The following is a 19298-nucleotide window of genomic DNA, read 5'->3' as shown; positions in this document are numbered from 1 at the left end:
AGGAGGGTGTGTGGGTGGGTGAGCGGGTGTGGCGGTCGACTCGGCCTCAAATGAGTACCTGGCGCAGTGTTTAATCATCACCATTGGGGAGACAAAGGCGGCCGAGCGTGGTGCTAGCCACCCACTCGGCCTTCAGAGGTGCGACTCGCCAACAGCGCTTTCCCCATCAGTCTGTGAAGGCTACACGGTGGATCTTCGTGTGCGTGTGTGCACGCGCACACACACGCACAAAGATCCCCCGTATAGGCTTAACAGACTGCTGAGGCAAGTGCTGTTAGCGAGTTGCCGGCACTGTGGCACACAAAGGGGCGGGTCGCCAGCACCACGCCCGGCCACCTTTGCACGAGGTACTTATTTGAGGCCGAGTTGACCTAGAGGAGGCCCAGGACCAGTTCAAATTATCGTCATCGGTGTTAGCCGTGAGCGGGAATCGAACTTGGCTCGCCAGATTTGTAGCGCAGCGTGCTAACCGCTACACTACCGCACACACACACAGATACAAGCACACACAGACACACAAAAACAACAACAACCGCCATTCGCCACTAAGTGGCGGTGACGTCACCACGACGCTTGTGCCAGGCCATGTGCACCTTGAGGCCACGTGAAGTGTCGAACGCCCGCTGGCAGGAGGTCACGGGGCAGACCCAGGTGCCACGGGTCGAATGACTGAGATGACTGGCTGATGCACCACCTGTGCCCCCTACTGTGCCAACCTGCTGTGCTTTAGCCACCCGGCGCTCCGCTCGTTGTTGTGAGCGTCGCTCCTCCGCCCTCCGTTGTTGTTGGAGGGCAACTGCCTCCAACTGCCCAGTAGCGTCCTTCACGAGCCTCCTCCACAGAGGCCGATCTCGACACCGCTGGTACCAGTCATCGGCAAGTCCACTCAGCTCCACGTCCTCCTGTACCACGTTACTCCATCTCTTCTCTAGCCCGTGCCGCGCCCATTTAGCCCCCTCGATCCGGCCGAACAAAAGCTGTTTCAGCATGCGGTGGCTGGGCATGCGGGCTACATGACCCAGCCAACGCAGCCTTGCCTGCCGGAGGAGCTCACCGATGGGACCTTGCCCAGATCTTTCAAGGATTTGTGAGCTCCTCACACAATCCAGCCTGGTTAAACCCAGGATGGATCGTAGGCAGGCTAGTCTAAATGTGTCTAACCGGCGAAGATGTTCCATTAGGGGGGTCCACGTTTCGCAAGCGTAGAGAAGGGAGGGAATGACCGTGGCCGAGAAGACCTGAAGCTTAGTGCGGAGTGACAGACCAGGTAGCTTCCACACAGCGTTACGCAACCGATGCAATGATATTGCCGCTCGACTGATTCGGAGTGAGACCTCTGCTGTTAAACTGGAGCCGGTCATAAGCACACTGTCCAGGTATGGGAAACTCTCCACCGTATCCACAACTGCCCCATCACCGATTGGGAGTTGTGGGGGTGGAGTGTCCGATGGTACAAGATACCCAGGCAGGTGCTTAGTTTTGGTGGGGCTGATGGTAAGGCCCCATCTCTTAGTAGCACGCTCCAGTCTCAGCAGCAGCGTCTCCTCCTCTGAATGAGTAGCTATTACCAAAACATCGGAATACATAACGTGGTTGAGCAATAGGGAACCATCCCTCGACCGCACCCGGGCATCGATCAGCCTCCCATTATATCTGTACCATATGGAGATTCCCCCGGTACAGCTATTGAAGGCTTCACGAACTACGTAGTCAAAATAGATGTTAAATAATGTCGGAGCCAGAGGACATCCCTGTCGCACCCCAAGGTGTACAGGGAATGGCTCTGACTCCCGGCCACGTAGTTTTACCCGGGCCCGCTCATCGTGAGCAGAGGGCCAGGTACTCCAAAAGCACGAAGAACAACCCAGAGCCCAGGCCTACTGATGGTATCATAGGCCTTGACCAGGTCAATAAAGCAGAGATGTAGGTCTTGCTGGAATTCCCTACACCTCTGCTGTAGCAGACGGACAGAAAATATGGCATCTGTGCAGGACCGCCTTTTCCTGAAACCGCATTGGGGCTCCGTAAGCCTCTCCTCTGCGTGCCTGGCGAGGCGATGTTGAATAATCCTTGCCAGGGCCTTTCCCAGCACACTGAGGAGTGAGATGCCCCTGTAGTTGTTACAGTCTGTGCGGTCCCGCTTCTTAAAGAGGGAGACCACTAGGGCATCCTTCCAATCCTGAAAACCCGTCCAATGGTCCAGACGCGCAAACACACACACGCAAATAGACACACACACACGCACATAGACACACACACACACACGCACACACACGCACATAGACACACACGCACACACACGCACATAGACACACATGCACATAGACACACACGCAGATAGACACACACGCACATAGACACACACACGCACATAGACACACACACACACGCGCACATAGACACACACACACAGACACACACACACACGCACCTGCTCGCCGTGCACCTCCGGCATGAGAGCGTCCCTGGCGCGACGGAGCGAGCCGTCCAGCAGCCGGTGGAGCCGCATGATCAGCTTGCGCAGCCCCATCTGCTTGAGCGCCTTGTCCACAAAGGGCCGGTAGATGGCCGTGTGACGCGCCGCGGGGGGCGGCCGCGACCCCTCGGACGACCCCTCCGTGTCCGGGGTTCCGGGCGACTCCTCTCCCTCGCTGTCGGCTCGACCGCCCCGGAAGAACGACTCCTGGAAACGGACGTGTGGCCTGGTGCCCGCGGCGATGGCGGCGGCGGTGCAGCGGGGTGCTGCTGCTGCTGCTGCGTGCGGCGAAGCGTAGAGACGAGGGATTGCTCTGCAGTTATCCGCATGTCGGACTTCTTTCGCGCAGTACATAGCCAACCGTGCTGAACGGAGGTGCGGGCAAAGGAAGACAAACTCGAGGCAGAAAGACAGAGAGGAGTTCTAAACAAACAAACGGGTTTTCAATACAAGCGACCGCAGACGTCGAGACTCACAAAGACGCCCCCCCCCCCCCCCCCGTGTAGAGCCTTTAACAAATTGTTGGGGGCTAGAGCCGTGATGGACGCCTGTGAGGGCCCCCACGACGCACCGGGGTGGGTAGTGGGGGGGCGGGGGAGAGGGTCGGGGGGGGTGGGTGGGTGGGGGCGGGCGGGCGGGCGGCAACACCGCTCACCTCCTCCCCGAGTCGCCACATCGCCGTCCACCTCCGCCTCTTCCACCACCACCACCATCTCCTCCTCTTCCTCATCGTCGGTCTCCGAGCCGGACGAGGCCCCCCCGTCGTCGGACGCGGCGTGACGGGCGGCCCCCCCCCCTCCTCCTCCTCCTCCTCCTCCGGACGCCCAGTGGGGCGACGTGACCTCGAAGACGGGCCACTCCATGCCGGGGACGTCGCGGATGGCCAGGATGGTGCCCATGAGGCCCAGCTTGTGGTTGAGGTCGCGCGTCACGTTCAGCCACAGGCACAGGGCCTTGACGCGCCGCTGGAAGTCGGCGGCGGCGTAGCGCGGGAACTCGCGCTGCAGCGCGTGCAGCGACGGGAACAGCGCCTCCAGCGAGTCCAGCTGCTCCAGCAGGGCCTTCACCTGGGGCGGCACGCGAGGCACGGACGTCACGCGAGGCGCGGACGTCGCGGGCGATTGTGCCGCGGTCGCGTGAGCGACGGGCGCCGGCGGGGAGCGTGGCGCGGCGGTGACGTCCGCTGCCTTGCGGCAGAAAGGGCCTGGGTTGGATTCCCCACTCGGACGCCGCCTTCAGTGTATGTCTGTTCTCCCCCTGTTCTGCGGAGAGTGAGTGGAGTTTGTATGATCTCCTCCTGTTCTGTGGAGAGTGAGTGGAGTTTGTGTGATCTCCCCCTGTTCTGTAGAGAGTGAGTGGAGTTTGTATGATCTCCCCCTGTTCTACAGAGTGAGTGAGTGGAGTTTGTATGATCTCCTCCTGTTCTGTAGAGAGTGAGTGGAGTTTGTATGATCTCCCCCTGTTCTGTAGAGAGTGAGTGGAGTTTGTATGATCTCCCCCTGTTCTACAGAGTGAGTGAGTGGAGTTTGTATGATCTCCTCCTGTTCTGTAGAGAGTGAGTGGAGTTTGTATGATCTCCCCCTGTTCTGTAGAGAGTGAGTGGAGTTTGTATGATCTCCCCCTGTTCTACAGAGTGAGTGAGTGGAGTTTGTATGATCTCCTCCTGTTCTGTAGAGAGTGAGTGGAGTTTGTATGATCTCCCCCTGTTCTGCGGAGAGTGAGTGGAGTTTGTATGATCTCCCCCTGTTCTGCGGAGAGTGAGTGGAGTTTGTATGATCTCCCCCTGTTCTGTAGAGAGTGAGTGGAGTTTGTGTGATCTCCCCCTGTTCTGCGGAGAGTGAGTGGAGTTTGTATGATCTCCCCCTGTTCTGTAGAGAGTGAGTGGAGTTTGTATGATCTCCCCCTGTTCTACAGAGTGAGTGAGTGGAGTTTGTATGATCTCCTCCTGTTCTGTAGAGAGTGAGTGGAGTTTGTATGATCTCCCCCTGTTCTGCGGAGAGTGAGTGGAGTTTGTATGATCTCCCCCTGTTCTGCGGAGAGTGAGTGGAGTTTGTATGATCTCCCCCTGTTCTGTAGAGAGTGAGTGGAGTTTGTGTGATCTCCCCCTGTTCTGCGGAGAGTGAGTGGAGTTTGTATGATCTCCCCCTGTTCTGTAGAGAGTGAGTGGAGTTTGTATGATCTCCTCCTGTTCTGTAGAGAGTGAGTGGAGTTTGTATGATCTCGCCCTGTTCTGTAGAGAGTGAGTGGAGTTTGTATGATCTCCTCCTGTTCTGTAGAGAGTGAGTGGAGTTTGTATGATCTCCTCCTGTTCTGTGGAGAGTGAGTGGAGTTTGTATGATCTCCTCCTGTTCTGTAGAGAGTGAGTGGAGTTTGTATGATCTCCTCTTGTTCTGTAGAGAGTGAGTGGAGTTTGTATGATCTCCCCCTGTTCTGTAGAGTGAGTGAGACACCGGTGACGACTATCTAAATCGGTGCTGGGCCTCCCCTAGGTCGACTCAGCCCCAAATGACCTGGTGCGGCGTGTAGTAAACATCGCCACTGGGGAGACAAAGGCCGTGCCAGCCTTCATATAGGTGCTTTCTAGCAGCACTTGCCCCAACAGTCTGTTCAGGCTACAGGGGGGATCTGTGTCCTTGTGTGTGGAGTTTGCGTATTCAGCCCCCTAGGTCGACTCAGCCTCAAAAGAGTGCCTAGTGAGGTACACAAACATCGCCCATCTCCCTACTGCACAAAACCTGATTGAAAACCGAGTGTTTGAAATTCATACCTAGCGCAGTTGGCTACGTACGGTGCGAAACAAGTTCGACATACGGTAAAACCTCATTGTTTCGGTATTTGATCATCCGAAATTGTTAAATTTAAGGTGTGTGACGAGTTTGGGAAACAAATTTGGAAGAAAAACAGTTTTATTGGGGCAGGAGGCACTGGGGAATACTACTGCACATCATTGGGAACATTGGATCACTCGGCAAGGCCAGAGCCCCATATGTGTCGACTTAACAACAAGGGTTTTCCATACTCATTGTGTTTTTTCCGGTAAAGTCACGTATGTGTAAATAAAATAAAATTGTGATAAAATAAAATTAGATTAAAATAAATCACGACGTTTCGAAACGCAACACAAGCGCTCATCATCAGGTGGAAACGGGGTAAAACGCACAGCGAGGGAACACACAGAGGGACGCCACGCACGTAGAGAACGCCAAACTGCACGGAGGCAAAATACAGCGAGGAGATGGGAGACGCAAACTCAACAAACCTTAGAAACATAATGCGATGCAAACCAGTCGGCCAACAACAACACAGTTAGACACACTAACCTGGTTGAACACTGCTAAATCTTGCGTTCTCATCCTCCGGGCTGAACGTACCAACGTCAACGGAGGACAGGGACTCGTGAAACAGACACGAGGCACCAAGAGGTACATACACAGAGGAGACGCACAGGGAGAGACGTTTTGGGCAGCACAGAGGGGGCACAGCCAAACAGACGTCTTTCCTGGTCGAACAACGGGAACGATAAAAACATGGACCAGCTCGAGCCGCATCTCATCTCCAAACAATCGAAGAGACACCCCCAGCGATAGCTGTCCCTGTGCCGTGCAGGAAATGCGACTCGGTAGCCGGCCTAAAATCTGGCATCATTCTGCCAGGATGGCGTAGGGGGTTTGGTGGTGGGAGAGGGGGGGGGGGAATGACCGCTGCTAGATGCAACCATTTGCGTGCGTGCGTGCGTGCGTGTGTATGTACGCGTCACGGGTGAACTGCGCCTGGCACGGGGGAACCCTCTCACCTGCTGGCACGCCTCCTTCTGCAGCTCCAGGTGGGCGGGCTCGATGAGCCGGAACCCGAGCGAGCAGCGCGGTCGGTCGCCCGCCCCGTGCTGCAAACTGCAAATGGCGTGCGGTGGCGGCGGCGGCGGCGGCGGCGCCGGCGGCAGCGGCGGCGGCGAGGCCGACAACGACGCCGGCGGCGGTTTCGGCAACGGCGGCGGCGGCGGCTGCGGCGGAGGTTGCGGCCGCTCCTCCGCTTCGCTCACGAGCGTCGGCGGCGACTCGCGGCGCCGCCGCGCCGGCGCCGCCTCCGCCTCCGCCTCCGCCGTTCCCTCGCCGTCACCGGAGGCCGCCGGCGGGACCGCGAGCCGGCCCGGCGCCGATTGCGAAATTCCCGCGTCGCTTCCGAGTCCGCCGCTGCCGTCATCGCCGCCGCGTTCCGTCGCAGCCATTGTCCAAGTCCCTCGCTGCTGCTGCTGCTGCCGCCGCCTCCCCGACGCGGCGTCGCCGCCCTGCGCCATCGCCAACCGCCGCCGCGCCTCTGCCTTGGCGTCCGCGCCCGTGCGACCCGCCCCCGTTTCCGGCAAGCTTTGGCCGCGGGCCGCCGAAAAGCCCTCCTCCGCAGCGCCGCCGCCGCCGCCCGGCGTCGCCGCCGCCGCCGCCGCCGCCGCCGCCGGGCGGAAGGCCGGCGGCGGCGGCCGACACGACACGTGGCGGAGCGCGACCCGGAAGTGCAGCACGTCCTGCATGACCTCGGGGATGGCGTGCCGCGCCGTGTACAGGTACATGTCCTGCTCCGTCATGCTGCGGTTGGCGTGCCAGGCCTGCAGCTCCAGCCAGATCAGCTCGTTCCACTGGTTCTGCCACAGCAGCTGCGGCCCGCCGGCGGACGAGGTCGCGGACGACGGCGCGCCCGACAGGAGGCCGACGCCGGCGGCGCCCGCGCCGCCCGCGCCGGCCGCGCCGGCGGGCGAGGTCCCGGGCAGACGCCCCGGCGTCACCGGGTCCTTCTCCTTGCGCTTGTTGAGCATCAGCAGCAGCTTGAGCGTCTCGAAGAAGCGCAGGCGGTCGGCCGGCATGTCGGTGCGCGAGCTCTGGCGCTGCGGGCGCAGCACGAGGCTGGGCCGCGGCGCCGCCAGCTTGCTCGAGCCCAGCGACAGGAACGGCTTGGGCAGGTCCACGTTGGGGATGTTGGCCGGGCCGGGCGGCGCCGCCGGCGGTTGCGTCGTCGCCGGCGACGACGCGACCGCCGGCGGCGCCGGCCCCTGGTCGCGTTCGAGGTCACCGTGACCCAGCTGCTTGCGGTCGCGGTCCACGCTGCGTGCCATGGACAGCTGCTTCTTCTTGAGCTCGTAGCCGGCGCCGGGGTCGTCGCGCTCGCCCGACGGGAACCGGCGCCGCCCGCCAAAGTCCAGCGCCGGCGAGGGGCTCATCGCGCCCTTGCCTGCGGGCACGCCGGTGGTGGGCGGGGGGGGAGGAGAGGAGAGGCACGGGGTTAGTGTGGGAGGGGTGGGGGAAGGATTTGTCGATTTCTGGCCGCGTCGACGGCCAGCGGAGGGGCGACGGCTGGAACGGGTCCCCCGCAGCTGGCCAACGACTTGAGTTCGACTCCAGAACACGGCCAACGTCAGTGGCAAAAGTGCAAACCCTTCACGGGGCCCGGCGCGGCCACGTTCCGCGGCGAGCTGAACAGCAGTCCTGAGAAACGCGGTGACATTCAAACGCCGCGAGATGAATCCACGTCGCACGGTGACCAACGGCGGTCCAATGCGATCCCACAAAATCCCATTAGGGGGTGGGGCACTGCCTAACGCAATCGCAGCGATGCTGGTTGATAAGGGAATGTTGCAGCCTGTGAAGCTACGGCAGCCACCACACCACACCACCACCACCACCCAGCCACATTGAACGCAAAAGCCAGAATCAGAATCATTCATTGACACTGGAGGAATCCGATGAGCACTACGATTAGCGCGGTTGGCTACGTACGCTGCGAAAGAAGTTCAACATACACAGAAACAACACACCGGTGTGCTGAAGTAGTAACTAACTGGCACTTCTAGATTTGAAGCTTTCGTGACTGCAAGGATCCATACTCTTTGGTTCTATTCGGTAAAGTCACGTTGGTAAAAAAATAAAATAACAAAAATCACGACGTTTCGGCCACAACACAAGTGGCCTTCATCAGGTGAAGGGACCGTGCTGTCACCTACGTGACTTCACCGAATAGAACCAAAGAGTACGAACTGGCACGTTTCGTTTACGCGACAAGCCTCGCCAACGGGCGGTGTCGGGTGGTGGTGGGCGAACGACACCTTTATATTCACGCGATCTCAGCCCCTAACAACTTCTTCCCGGAGCCCTCCGGTTTTCCCGCTCCGCAATTCAGAATCGACGTCGCGCGCTTTCGGGTAATTTGGCCGCGATCGATTCCCGCGCGGCGACGTCATCATTCGGGACAGCCAGGTCACTTCTGAGGACGGGCTACGCGATAGCTCAGCGGGCCCCGACCTGGCTAAAGACTTCGTTTCTGCTTTTACAGTCCCGGAGACGCTGCCGCCCTCCCCGTGCGTCGGGGCTGCCGCAGTGCAGTGGCTCGCACGCCTCACTCGCGGCCGGCACGCTCGCGTGGTGGGGGGCGGGGCGGGGCGGGGGGCGGGGGGCTGTGGCCACTTCCTCCATCCTTTGACGCTTCGCCGGCAATTCACACTCATACGTGCACGCAGGGGACAAAGAGACCCCCCCACACCACCACCACCACCACCCCCGTGTAGCCTTCAACAGGCTGTTAACGAGCACGTATTTAATGCCGGCGTTGCGGCGCACGAAGAGGTGAGTGGCCTGCACCACGCACGGCCGCCTTTGTCTCCCGAGCGGCGATGTTTACACAACGCACCAGCGTACTCATTTGAGGCCGAGTCGACCCCGAGGGGAGGCCCGCGACCGGTTCAGACAATCGTCACCGGTGTTGGCCGCGAGCGGGAATCGAACCCCGGGTCGCCGGAGCCCCACTTCCCGTGTCACCCTTCCCCCCACCGCCCCCGACCCACCGCTGTCCACCCAGCGGTACGAGTAAGCAACATCCAATCTTGATTTGAAGCTGTCGTGACTGCAGGAATCCACACTCTTTGGTTCTCTCGGTAAAGTCATCACGTGGTAGGTAGAAAAATCATAGGTCACGACGTTTCGATCGCCACACAAGCAATCGTCTTCAGGTGAGAGAGAAAAACAAACTCCCTCCCACCAAAGAGTAAGCAACGGCATCCGTTCGGCAGGTACAGCGTGGCGGCGTGAAGTGTGGACATGGGGGAAGAGCAGACCAAACAGGCACTCCAGATCCCGCTCCTAGCGAAGCCTAGGAGGGTCGCGTTCACCGCCGTGACCTTAAAAAGCAAAAGTTTGGGTGGGGGAGGGGGGTGGGGACTTGCGTCCGACATTCCGAGAACGCTTTGTGTCGACGGGAAGGCGCGGTTCTTCTTGATCTCGCCGTTCGGAATCGTCTCTCCGGATATCGGTTTCCCCCGCGCGCGCCGGCGATGCACGGCCGCCCAGGGGGAGGGGAGAGAGAAGACCCCGCGAAGCCGTTCACAATCGGTCTTCCACGAGACGCCTCTCGCCACCACGAGGCACCGGCCACGTGGCTGGCAGCTCACAGCCGCGCTGCGACAACGCCCCCCCGGCACGCAACCGCCGGTGGCGGTCACCCTCGCAAGCGCAGCACACACGCAGCACACGTGCAGCACACGTGCAGCACACGTGCAGCACAAGCGCAGCACACGAGCAGCACACACGCAGCACACGTGCAGCACACGTGCAGCACACACGCAGCACACACGCAGCACAAGCGCAGCACACGAGCAGCACACGAGAAGCACACACGCAGCACACGTGCAGCACACACGCAGCACACGTGCAGCACACACGCAGCACACGTGCAGCACACACGCAGCACAAGCGCAGCACACGAGCAGCACACACGCAGCACAAGCGCAGCACACGAGCAGCACACGAGAAGCACACACGCAGCACACACGCAGCACACACGCAGCACACGTGCAGCACACGAGCAGCGCACACGCAGCAGCAGACGGTGCCCTCCGTGTCCAGCACTCTCGCCTGTGTGGGAATTCCCATTTTAAAATGGAAAAAGGGATATCGGAAGTAGCTCTGTGATATCCGCTCCTGCAGGGCCGTTCTGTGCGTGGAAGCGTCATTTGAACAGGGGATATCAGATCGGAGGTAGCTCTGTGATATCCGCTTCCATGGATTCCGTTCTCCGAAAAAACGCAGAGGGGCGGCCGCACCGCTCTGCAAGATTTCCCAACGAATTCTTCATCTCGTGACGCGGATAGCAACATCCGGAACCGACTGGGGGGGGGGGTGGGCATTTTGTTGTTGTTATTGCAACAATGATCCAGCCCAAAACCCAGCTTGGGCTGTTGCATTCATTCGTAGTGAGGAATTAAGACATGCACGCACGCACGCACACACGTGAGTGGTAGCAGCTGTCACGTGAGTGGCAGCAGCTGTCACGTGAGTAGCAGCAATAGTAGCTGTCACGTGAGTAGCAGCAGATGTCACGTGAGTAGTAGTAGATGTCACGTGAGTGGCAGCAGCTGTCACGTGAGTAGCAGTAGATGTCACATGAGTAGTAGTAGATGTCACGTGAGTAGCAGCAGCTGTCACGTGAGCAGCACCAGCAGCTGTCACGTGAGCAGCACCAGCAGCTGTCACGTGAGTAGTAGCAGCTGTCACGTGAGTAGCAGCAGCTGTCACGTGAGCAGCAGCAGCAGCTGTCACGTGAGCAGCAGCAGCTGTCACGTGAGCAGCAGCAGCTGTCACGTGAGCGGCAGCAGCAGCTGTCACGTGAGTGGCAGCAGCAGCTGTCACGTGAGTAGTAGCAGCTGTCACATGAGCGGCAGCAGCTGTCACGTGAGCGGCAGCAGCTGTCACGTGAGTAATAGCAGCTGTCACGTGAGTGGCAGCAGCTGTCACGTGAGTGGCAGCTGTTGTCACGTGAACGGCAGCAGCTGTCACGTGAGTAAAAGCAGCTGTCACGTGAGTGGCAGCAGCTGTGACGTGAGTAGTAGCAGCTGTCACGTGAGTAATAGCAGCTGTGACGTGAGTAGTAGCAGCTGTCACGTGAGTAGTAGCAGCTGTCACGTGAGTAGCAGCAGCTGTCAAGTGAGTAATAGCAGCTGTGACGTGAGTAATAGCAGCTGTGACGTGAGTAGTAGCAGCTGTGACGTGAGTAGTAGCAGCTGTGAGGTGAGTAGTAGCAGCTGTGAGGTGAGTAGTAGCAGCTGTCACGTGAGTAGCAGCAGCTGTCACGTGAGTAGCAGCAGCTCTTACGTGAGTAGCAGCAGGTGTCACGTGAGTAATAGCAGCTGTCACGTGAGGGGCAGAAGTTGTCATGTGAGCGGCAGCAGCTGTCACGTGAGCGGCAGCAGCTGTCACGTGAGCGGAAGCAGCTGTCACGTGAGCGGCAGCAGCAGCTGTCACGTGAGCCGCAGCAGCTGTCGCGTGAGCAGCAGCAGCAGCTGTCAAGTGAGCAGCAGCAGCAGCTGTCACGTGAGCGGCAGCAGCAGCTGTCAAGTGAGCAGCAGCAGCTGTCACGTGAGCAGCAGCAGCAGCTGTCGCGTGAGCAGCAGCAGCAGCTGTCGCGTGAGCAGCAGCAGCTGTCAAGTGAGCAGCAGCAGCTGTCACGTGAGCGGCAGCAGCAGCTGTCACGTGAGCGGCAGCAGCTGTCAAGTGAGCAGCAGCAGCTGTCACGTGAGCGGCAGCAGCAGCTGTCACGTGAGCGGCAGCAGCTGTCAAGTGAGCAGCAGCAGCTGTCACGTGAGCAGCAGCAGCTGTCACGTGAGCAGCAGCAGCTGTCACGTGAGCAGCAGCAGCAGCTGTCACGTGAGCAGCAGTCAGCGGCTGCGCTGCTGCGGTGGCACCACCGGCCGAAACCCTCCGTCACCGCCGCTCAACTCACCTCGGGCTCCCTTGCCGGGCCCCGTGGCGGCGACACCTCCTCCTCCCCCGGCGCCGGTGGCCGTGGCCGTGGGCGGGCGCCGGCCCTCGCGCCCGCTCTTGTGGTTGATCGCGCTGAGGCGAGCGTGCCGCTGACGCAGGGGCGGCGTGCTCTTGTAGTAGTCGCTGTAGTCGGACTCAAATTCCTCCTCCTCCGAGGTCATCTCGCCATCGCTGTCCGACGCAAAATCGCCAGAGCTGCGGGGGGGGGGGGAGGGGGGGGGCAGGCGGAGGGGGCAGTGGGGATCGTGAGCGTCGGGGGTTGGTGGATCACGGAGGGACTTGATCGGCACGCATGCACACAGTAATCGTGTGTGGGGAACGGTAGTATAGGGGTTAGCGCACTACGTTACGAACTAAACGACCCAAGTTCGATTCCCGCTCACGGCCAGCACCTGGCACGCATATTTGAATCGGTCAGGGGCATCCCCTAGGTCGACGCAGCCTCAAATGAGTACCTGGTGTGGTGTGTAAAGTGAACATTGCGACTCGAGAAACAAAGACGTCCAGACGTGGTGCTGGCCAACCACCGCCTGGTGTGCCGTTACGGCCTTCCTCGGTGCTACTCGCTAACAGCACTTGCCCCAAAAAAGTCTGTTCAGGCCATAGCGGAGAACCTTTGCCTTTGTGTGAAACACTCGATCCTTCTCATGTCAGCGTCACTGTGCAAAATATAAATAACTAACGAGGCAGACACCTGCGATCGTCTGTACGACAAGCATTGCGTCTCATCACTAATCTATAGTCAATTCGCAGTCCCCCTTCTCGATCGTGGGCACCATCGGCAATCCATGCCATCTTCACACTGCGTCGCTCGCTCTCGCCTGCGCCGTCTCCCTCGTTCACGCCGCCGTGAGATCGCCGACGATTGGATTCCGCCGGGGCAAATAAATATTCCGATTCTCAAGCGGCGACGCTTCCTCTTGTGCTCAACTCGCGAAAACGCCGTGGGCTCGAGTGCGAGATCTGGTTCCCTGAACAACGCGGCCCCGCGTCTCCCGTTTATACGAAACCGCGCCGCGTGCCAGCCGCGGGGGGAAAATGTTTTCGCTAAAAAAATTCTTCGGCGGTGTCGTAAGGCGAGAGAGGCGCGTTTGTCGGCTGGTCGCGCAGAGCGCACCGCGCGGATTGCTCCCGACACACCCCCCCCCCCCCCCGCCGCGAAAGCGGCTACGGTTGACGGCGGCGGTGCCACTGCCTCGGGCCAATGATATTTCGGTCGAGCCAGACGGTGTTGTTGCTTCATTGAATATGATGACGGCACAGGCGTCGAATGGCAACATCTCGAGAATCCGCCCAGTCACCACCGAGCCCGCCGCTAGGGCGGGAGGGGTTCATCGTGAAAGTAATGTCGTTTCTCAACAGCGCGAGGCCGTCGTGAAGGCAGGGCGCTGTTGCGTTACACAGGTCAGTCTGCAGTGGGTACACAGTAGGGGCACGCCGACTGACGCGTGCAATCCCAATCGAGTAATTTTCCACCTTGCCAACCTCGATCGATGGCCTGCTCTTGTCGAATGACATCGCGGGATCTTTGACGTCCGCTTTTGAGCGCGCAGCATTTTAATGGTTCATCCGCACCGTGGCGTTGACCAGGGCGGCCCTTCGGGTTCAAACCACGAACCTCCACAACAAGCGGAGAACGCGCGACCGTGCGGCCACGCCACGGCAGCAATAACCAGGGCGGCCCACTGGGTTCGAACCGCGAACCTCTGCAACACTGTGCACGCCAGATGCACGTCGCGCCCAGGTTACCGGCCGCATCTGAAATGCTGGGAGCAAAACCCGACTCCGGCCGAATGACTCCTCATTATTGGTTCCAAGTGCACCTCGTGATGGATCGGTACGGACAGAACAATCCAACCATTGGACTCGCCCACCCACCACCATCACCAACGCAACCGCAACCGCCACAACTAACAACTACCAACGCAACCACCACGGCAACCGCTCTCACCACCACCACCACCACCACGAACGGCGCGCTCACGAGTTGAGCGACCGATCGGGGAGTTTCAGACACCCGCAAAAAACCGTACGGTGTGGGGGAGGCCCTCATCCAGCAGCGGAGCGATCAAGTGCGGCGCGCGTGCCCACGCTCGCGCCCGTCGCGTTCCAAGCGGCAGCGGGGGCGGTGATGAATCTGGGGCAGTTTCTGCGTTACCGGAAGAGACGTCGTGAGAAAAAACCGGTTGGTAACCGGTTTGAGCACAGAAACGTCGTGCGCAATAAACACAAAGCCGCCGGATCGGCTGTTGAACCGAGAAACGAAGGCGACCTGCCGCTGCTGCTGCTGCTGCTGCTGCCAGTCGGTTCACGGCACCGGACCGTACGAGGGGGGTGGTGGTGGTGGTGGTGGTGGGGGGGCTGGGGCCGCTATCTCCGGCCCGATCGTTGTCAGCGGCCCGATCGGCGAGCCCCAGCGGAGCTGATGCGGCACGGCGGCAGCCGCCGGTTGTGGACGTGCGATGCCCCGACTGAGAATGCGTGCACCCCCCCCCCTCAAACCCCCCATCACCCCCCATCAACCCACCCACCACCAACCCCCCAAACCCACCCAACACCCCCCCCCTCAACCCACCCCCCCAAACCCACCCACCACCAACCCCCCAAACCCACCCAAACACCCCCCCTCAACCCACCCACCACCCCCCAAACCCACCCACCACCCCCCCTCAACCCACCCACCACTACACTACAATGCATTATACCATACACTACAATGCATCATACCATACACTACACTACAATGCATCATACCATACACTACACTACAATGCATCATACCATACACTACACTACAATGCATTATACCATACACTACACTACAATGCATTATACCATACACTACACTACAATGCATTATATCATACACTACACTACAATGCATTATACCATACACTACACTACAATGCATTATACCATACACTACACTACAATGCATTATACCATACACTACACACCGCATGCCTAAACAGCTTTTGTTTGGCTGGATAGAGGGGGCTAAACGGGCGTAAAAGGACGTGGAGCCGAGTGGACTTGCCGATGACTGGTACCAGCGGTGTCAAGATCGGCCTCTGTGGAGGAGGCTCGTGAAGGATGCTACTGAGCAGTTGGAGGCAGTCTCCCTCCAACAACAATGGAGGGGTGGAGGAGCGACGCTCACAACAACGCGCAGAACGCCGGGTGGCTAAAGCACAGCAAGTTGGCACAGTAGGGGGCACAGGTGGTGCATCAGCCAGTCATCTCAGTCAGTCGACCCGTGGCACCTGGGTCTGCCCCGCGACCTCCTGCCGGCGAGCGTTCGACACTTCACGTGGCCTCAACGTGCACCTAGCCTGGCACAAGCGTCGCGGTGACGTTACCGCCACTTAGTGGCGAATGGCGGTTGTTGTTGTTGTTGTGAGACGCCAATTCAGTGATCTGCAAGCCGTATTTTCAGCAGTGGGATGTTGCGGGCAGCACCAGTCACAAAGTGTGTGGGGAGACCACGGGTGAGCACCAGTGAGGCTTCTCTGAACTGGTCCTGGGCCTCCCCTAGATCGACTCAGCCTCAAACGAGTACCTAGCGTGACGTGTAAAAACGTCGCCACTAGGAAGACAAAGGCGGCCGGGCGTGGTGCTGGCCACCCACCCCCTCGTGTGCCGTGCCGGCCTTCACAGGAGCTACTCGCGAACAGCACTCGCCCCTACAGTCTGCTGAGGCGAAACCAGGGGGTGTTTGTTTGCGGGGAGCGGTAGTGCAAGGGTTAACGCTACGCTGCACTACGAACACGGCGACCGGGGTTCGATTCCCGTTCACGGCCACCAACACCGGTGACGATTATCCGAACCGGTCCTGGGCTTCCCCTAGGTCGACTCAGCCTCAAATGAGTACCTGATGTGGTGTGTAAACATCGCCACTGGGGAGACAAAGGCGGCCGGGCGTGGTGCTGGCCACCCACCCCCTCGTGTGCCACAGCGCCGGCCTTCACAGGTGCTACTCGCGAACAGCACTTGCCCCCGACAGCCTGTTCAGGCTAAGTTAGCTGTGACGGCAAACCCAAGGATCCGGAGGAGACCCATGCATAACAGCGGGGGCAGGAGAGAGAGAGAGAGACAGAGAGAGATAGAGAGAGATAGCGAGAGATAGAGAGAGATAGAGAGAGACAGAGAGAGATAGATAGAGAACGTACAAACGCCACACAGAGAGGAGAATGGCCCAGTCGGGAATCGAACCCAGGCCATCCTTGCTGCGAGGAACGAATGGTACCGCCGCCGCCGCTGTTGTTGCCTGGGGGGACGCCGGGTATCGGTGGTTGGGTAACACTGGGGGGGGGGGGGGGGGGGGCGCGCGGGGGGGAGCGGGATGACGCTCGTCCACTGTTGATGGCTTCGGTCGTTCCTATGGCAACAAAAGGCTTTTGTAACCCGGGTCATGAAGTAGAAACAGCAGCAGCAGCAGCAGCGGCGGCGGCAGGTAGGAGACGCACCGGCACGGACGCACCCCCCCCCACTCCCACCCCCCGCCTTGCCTTAGCGCGACAGGAAGAGGTAAAAGGCGCAGGCCTGCAATTGCCTTCTCACGTCACTGCTGGCGGACGGTGCCTCTGCAAATGGAAGTTCGAGATAGAAGCCCCCCCCCCCACCCACCCCCCCACTCACCCCACCACCCACCCCACCACCCACCCCCCCACTCACTCCCCCACACCGCCCCCCCACTCACCCCCCCACCCCGCCCCCAGAGAGGTCTCCACCTTATTCTGCCGCGCCAAAAACAAATGTGTTGGGGGGGGGGGCAAAAAACGAATTGCGAGTACCCACACTGTGCCCCACCGCACGCGACCTGCCGATTGGCTCTGGTGAGGCCGTTTACTCTGCCGGGTGGACAGAGCCCCCCTCGAAGGGGTTTGCGTGCGGTGTTGGGGGCGGCGGGGGCGGGGGGGGGGTGCTGGTAACCAAATAAACTCGCAGCGTCGCTGCAATTCCCGCGCCGGGAGATTTGAGTCGAAGTGGGGCCGACCTCTGGAACGCAAGCGCGGTGCGCCGCTGCTCGCTGCTGGCGGGAGAGACGTGCGTGCCGCTCGCCCACCTCACCCGCTCACCCGCTCACCCGCTCACCCGCTCACCCGCTCACCCGCTCACCCGCTCACTCACCCGCTCACCCGCTCACCCCCTCACCCGCTCACCCGCTCAACCGCCCCCCTTGCCGCCCTTTGGCACCCACCTGCAAACGCTCTCGCTCAGCTGCAAAAATCACTCGCCCGCCCAGCCCTCACCAGCTCACTCGACCGCAGACGCGCTCAAGGCGAACCACGTGCTCAAAGCCTCACACTCCGCTCACCGATTCAACCCCTCACCCGCTCACCCGTGCACCCGCTCACTCCAACAAGCACCACTCCTACCCACCCCAGCAAAAGCCATCAAAGTGAATCCTTCACACTCCTCCTCCACCTCCTCGTCTTGGGAGACCACGGTGACACCGCGCAAGGTACACAGACGGCAACAACGGCGCTCAAGGGGCCCGACGCAGTGATTCTGAATCATCGTCGTTGTCGTCAGCCATGGTCAATCCACGGTTGGATGAAGACCTCCCCCCCCCCCCCCACCCATAAAGCCGCCACCGCCGCCACCTCCCAAGCCCAGCACCCGCTGCCTCTGCACAGGAGCCGGCCTCACCGCTCCATCTCGTCCCGCGAGGTGTAGATGCGCCGGCATCACGCTCGGCTCTGGGGGCCCTGCGCGACCCTTCAACACGTCCGGCCGTCAACGACGACGCCGACGATGCCGCCGGGGGCGGGGGCCCCCCTGTTAGGAAGCAATAATAGATCGGGCGACGTTTCGGGCCAATGGCCACGCTCCCTGCAAGGCAGAGATACATGTTTACGTTTCTTGCTGTGAGTTGTTGTTGGTGTTGTTGTTGGTGTTGGTGTTGCTTCCACGGGAGCTTTTCTCGCCAGTTTCAAACAAATTTACGGAAAAAAATAACAATCGTGCTTGACCCTTCCTGACAATGAAACGTCGGGACGTCGACATGACGTCGACACGACGTCCGACGTTTCACCCCACGTGCCGGGAGCTTCTTCAGCGGGGCCGTGTTTACGGAGTGCTCTATCCTACAACAACAACAACGTGATGATGTTGACGATGAAAAAAAAAATCTCAATAGGTGTTTTACCCCTCAGGACAATAACACCGGAGTTGGGTTAAGAGGTTCTAACACCAAAATAGATGTATTTTGCGAGGCATCAAGCCTGCATTAACCACACACACACATGCAAACACACATGCTCTGATAATAACACATACGCGTTGTCTTTGAAGCTGATTGGCCTACACCAGAGATAGCCTTCTGCATGGCCTTGTCTCACTACCGTGTTTGTTTGCATGTTTTGCCAGAACCACTGTGCAGTTAATGCTGACGTGCTGCCTTGCAAAAGGTGTTTCATCCATTCGGTGTTTGAACATCTCAGCACAACTCGTTTTTTTATTGCTAGAACGGGTAAACACCTATTCTTATTTTTTCATCACCATCATCATCATCACGTTGTTGTTGTCGTCGGAAAGAGCACTCCGCAAACATCCCTCCGCTTAAGAAGCTCCCGGCACGTGGAGCGAAACGTCGGACGTCGTGCCGAACAACACGCGTGGAGATCTACACAGCAGCCAAGACAAAGATCCCCCACATAGCCTGCAAGAGACTTTGGGCCAAGCGCTGTGAGCGGAGCAGCACCTACGAAGGCCGACACGGCACACGGAAGGGCGTGGTGGGGTTGCCAGCACCACGGGTTGTTTGCGCACAGCACCACCGGGTGCTCATTCGAGTCGGCCGAGTCGGCCCAGCGGAGTTCCAGGACCGATGAACATCGTCGTCACTGGCGTTGGGGGCCGTGGGCGGGAATCGAACTCGGGGACTGTGCCGGGTTCCGAGCGTCAGCGCGGCGTGAAAAACGTTACAACGGGCCAGAGACGCGCACCGCGAAGCCGCAGGGGTTGTGCAACCACGCGGCCGCGTTCGCCGCACGGCGTTCGTCTGCCTTCGGCAAAAGCTTTAC

General features: G+C 59.8%; 1 protein-coding gene across 3 annotated transcripts in view; it reads right to left on the bottom strand.

The window, feature by feature from the left end:
* Nucleotides 1-19298, bottom strand: part of MAP3K4 (mitogen-activated protein kinase kinase kinase 4) — an 81613-nt gene that overhangs the window by 36752 nt on the left and 25563 nt on the right. For all 3 annotated transcript variants that reach the window (XM_076053245.1, XM_076053244.1, XM_076053243.1), the window contains exons 2-5: nt 12230-12465; nt 6270-7693; nt 3132-3543; nt 2432-2754 (exon numbers count right to left, since the gene is read on the bottom strand). In XM_076053245.1, the coding sequence (XP_075909360.1) occupies nt 2432-2754; nt 3132-3543; nt 6270-7693; nt 12230-12431 (2361 nt within the window). In that variant the 5' untranslated portion in view covers nt 12432-12465. The remainder of the gene's footprint in view (nt 1-2431; nt 2755-3131; nt 3544-6269; nt 7694-12229; nt 12466-19298) is intronic.

This window comes from Petromyzon marinus, chromosome 60 (assembly GCF_048934315.1).
Source record: "Petromyzon marinus isolate PM22_M1 ecotype Great Lakes invasive population chromosome 60, UKy_Petmar_22M1.pri1.0, whole genome shotgun sequence".
Classification (NCBI taxonomy): Eukaryota; Metazoa; Chordata; class Hyperoartia; order Petromyzontiformes; family Petromyzontidae; genus Petromyzon; species Petromyzon marinus.
This window is presented reverse-complemented; position numbering and strand designations above follow the sequence as displayed.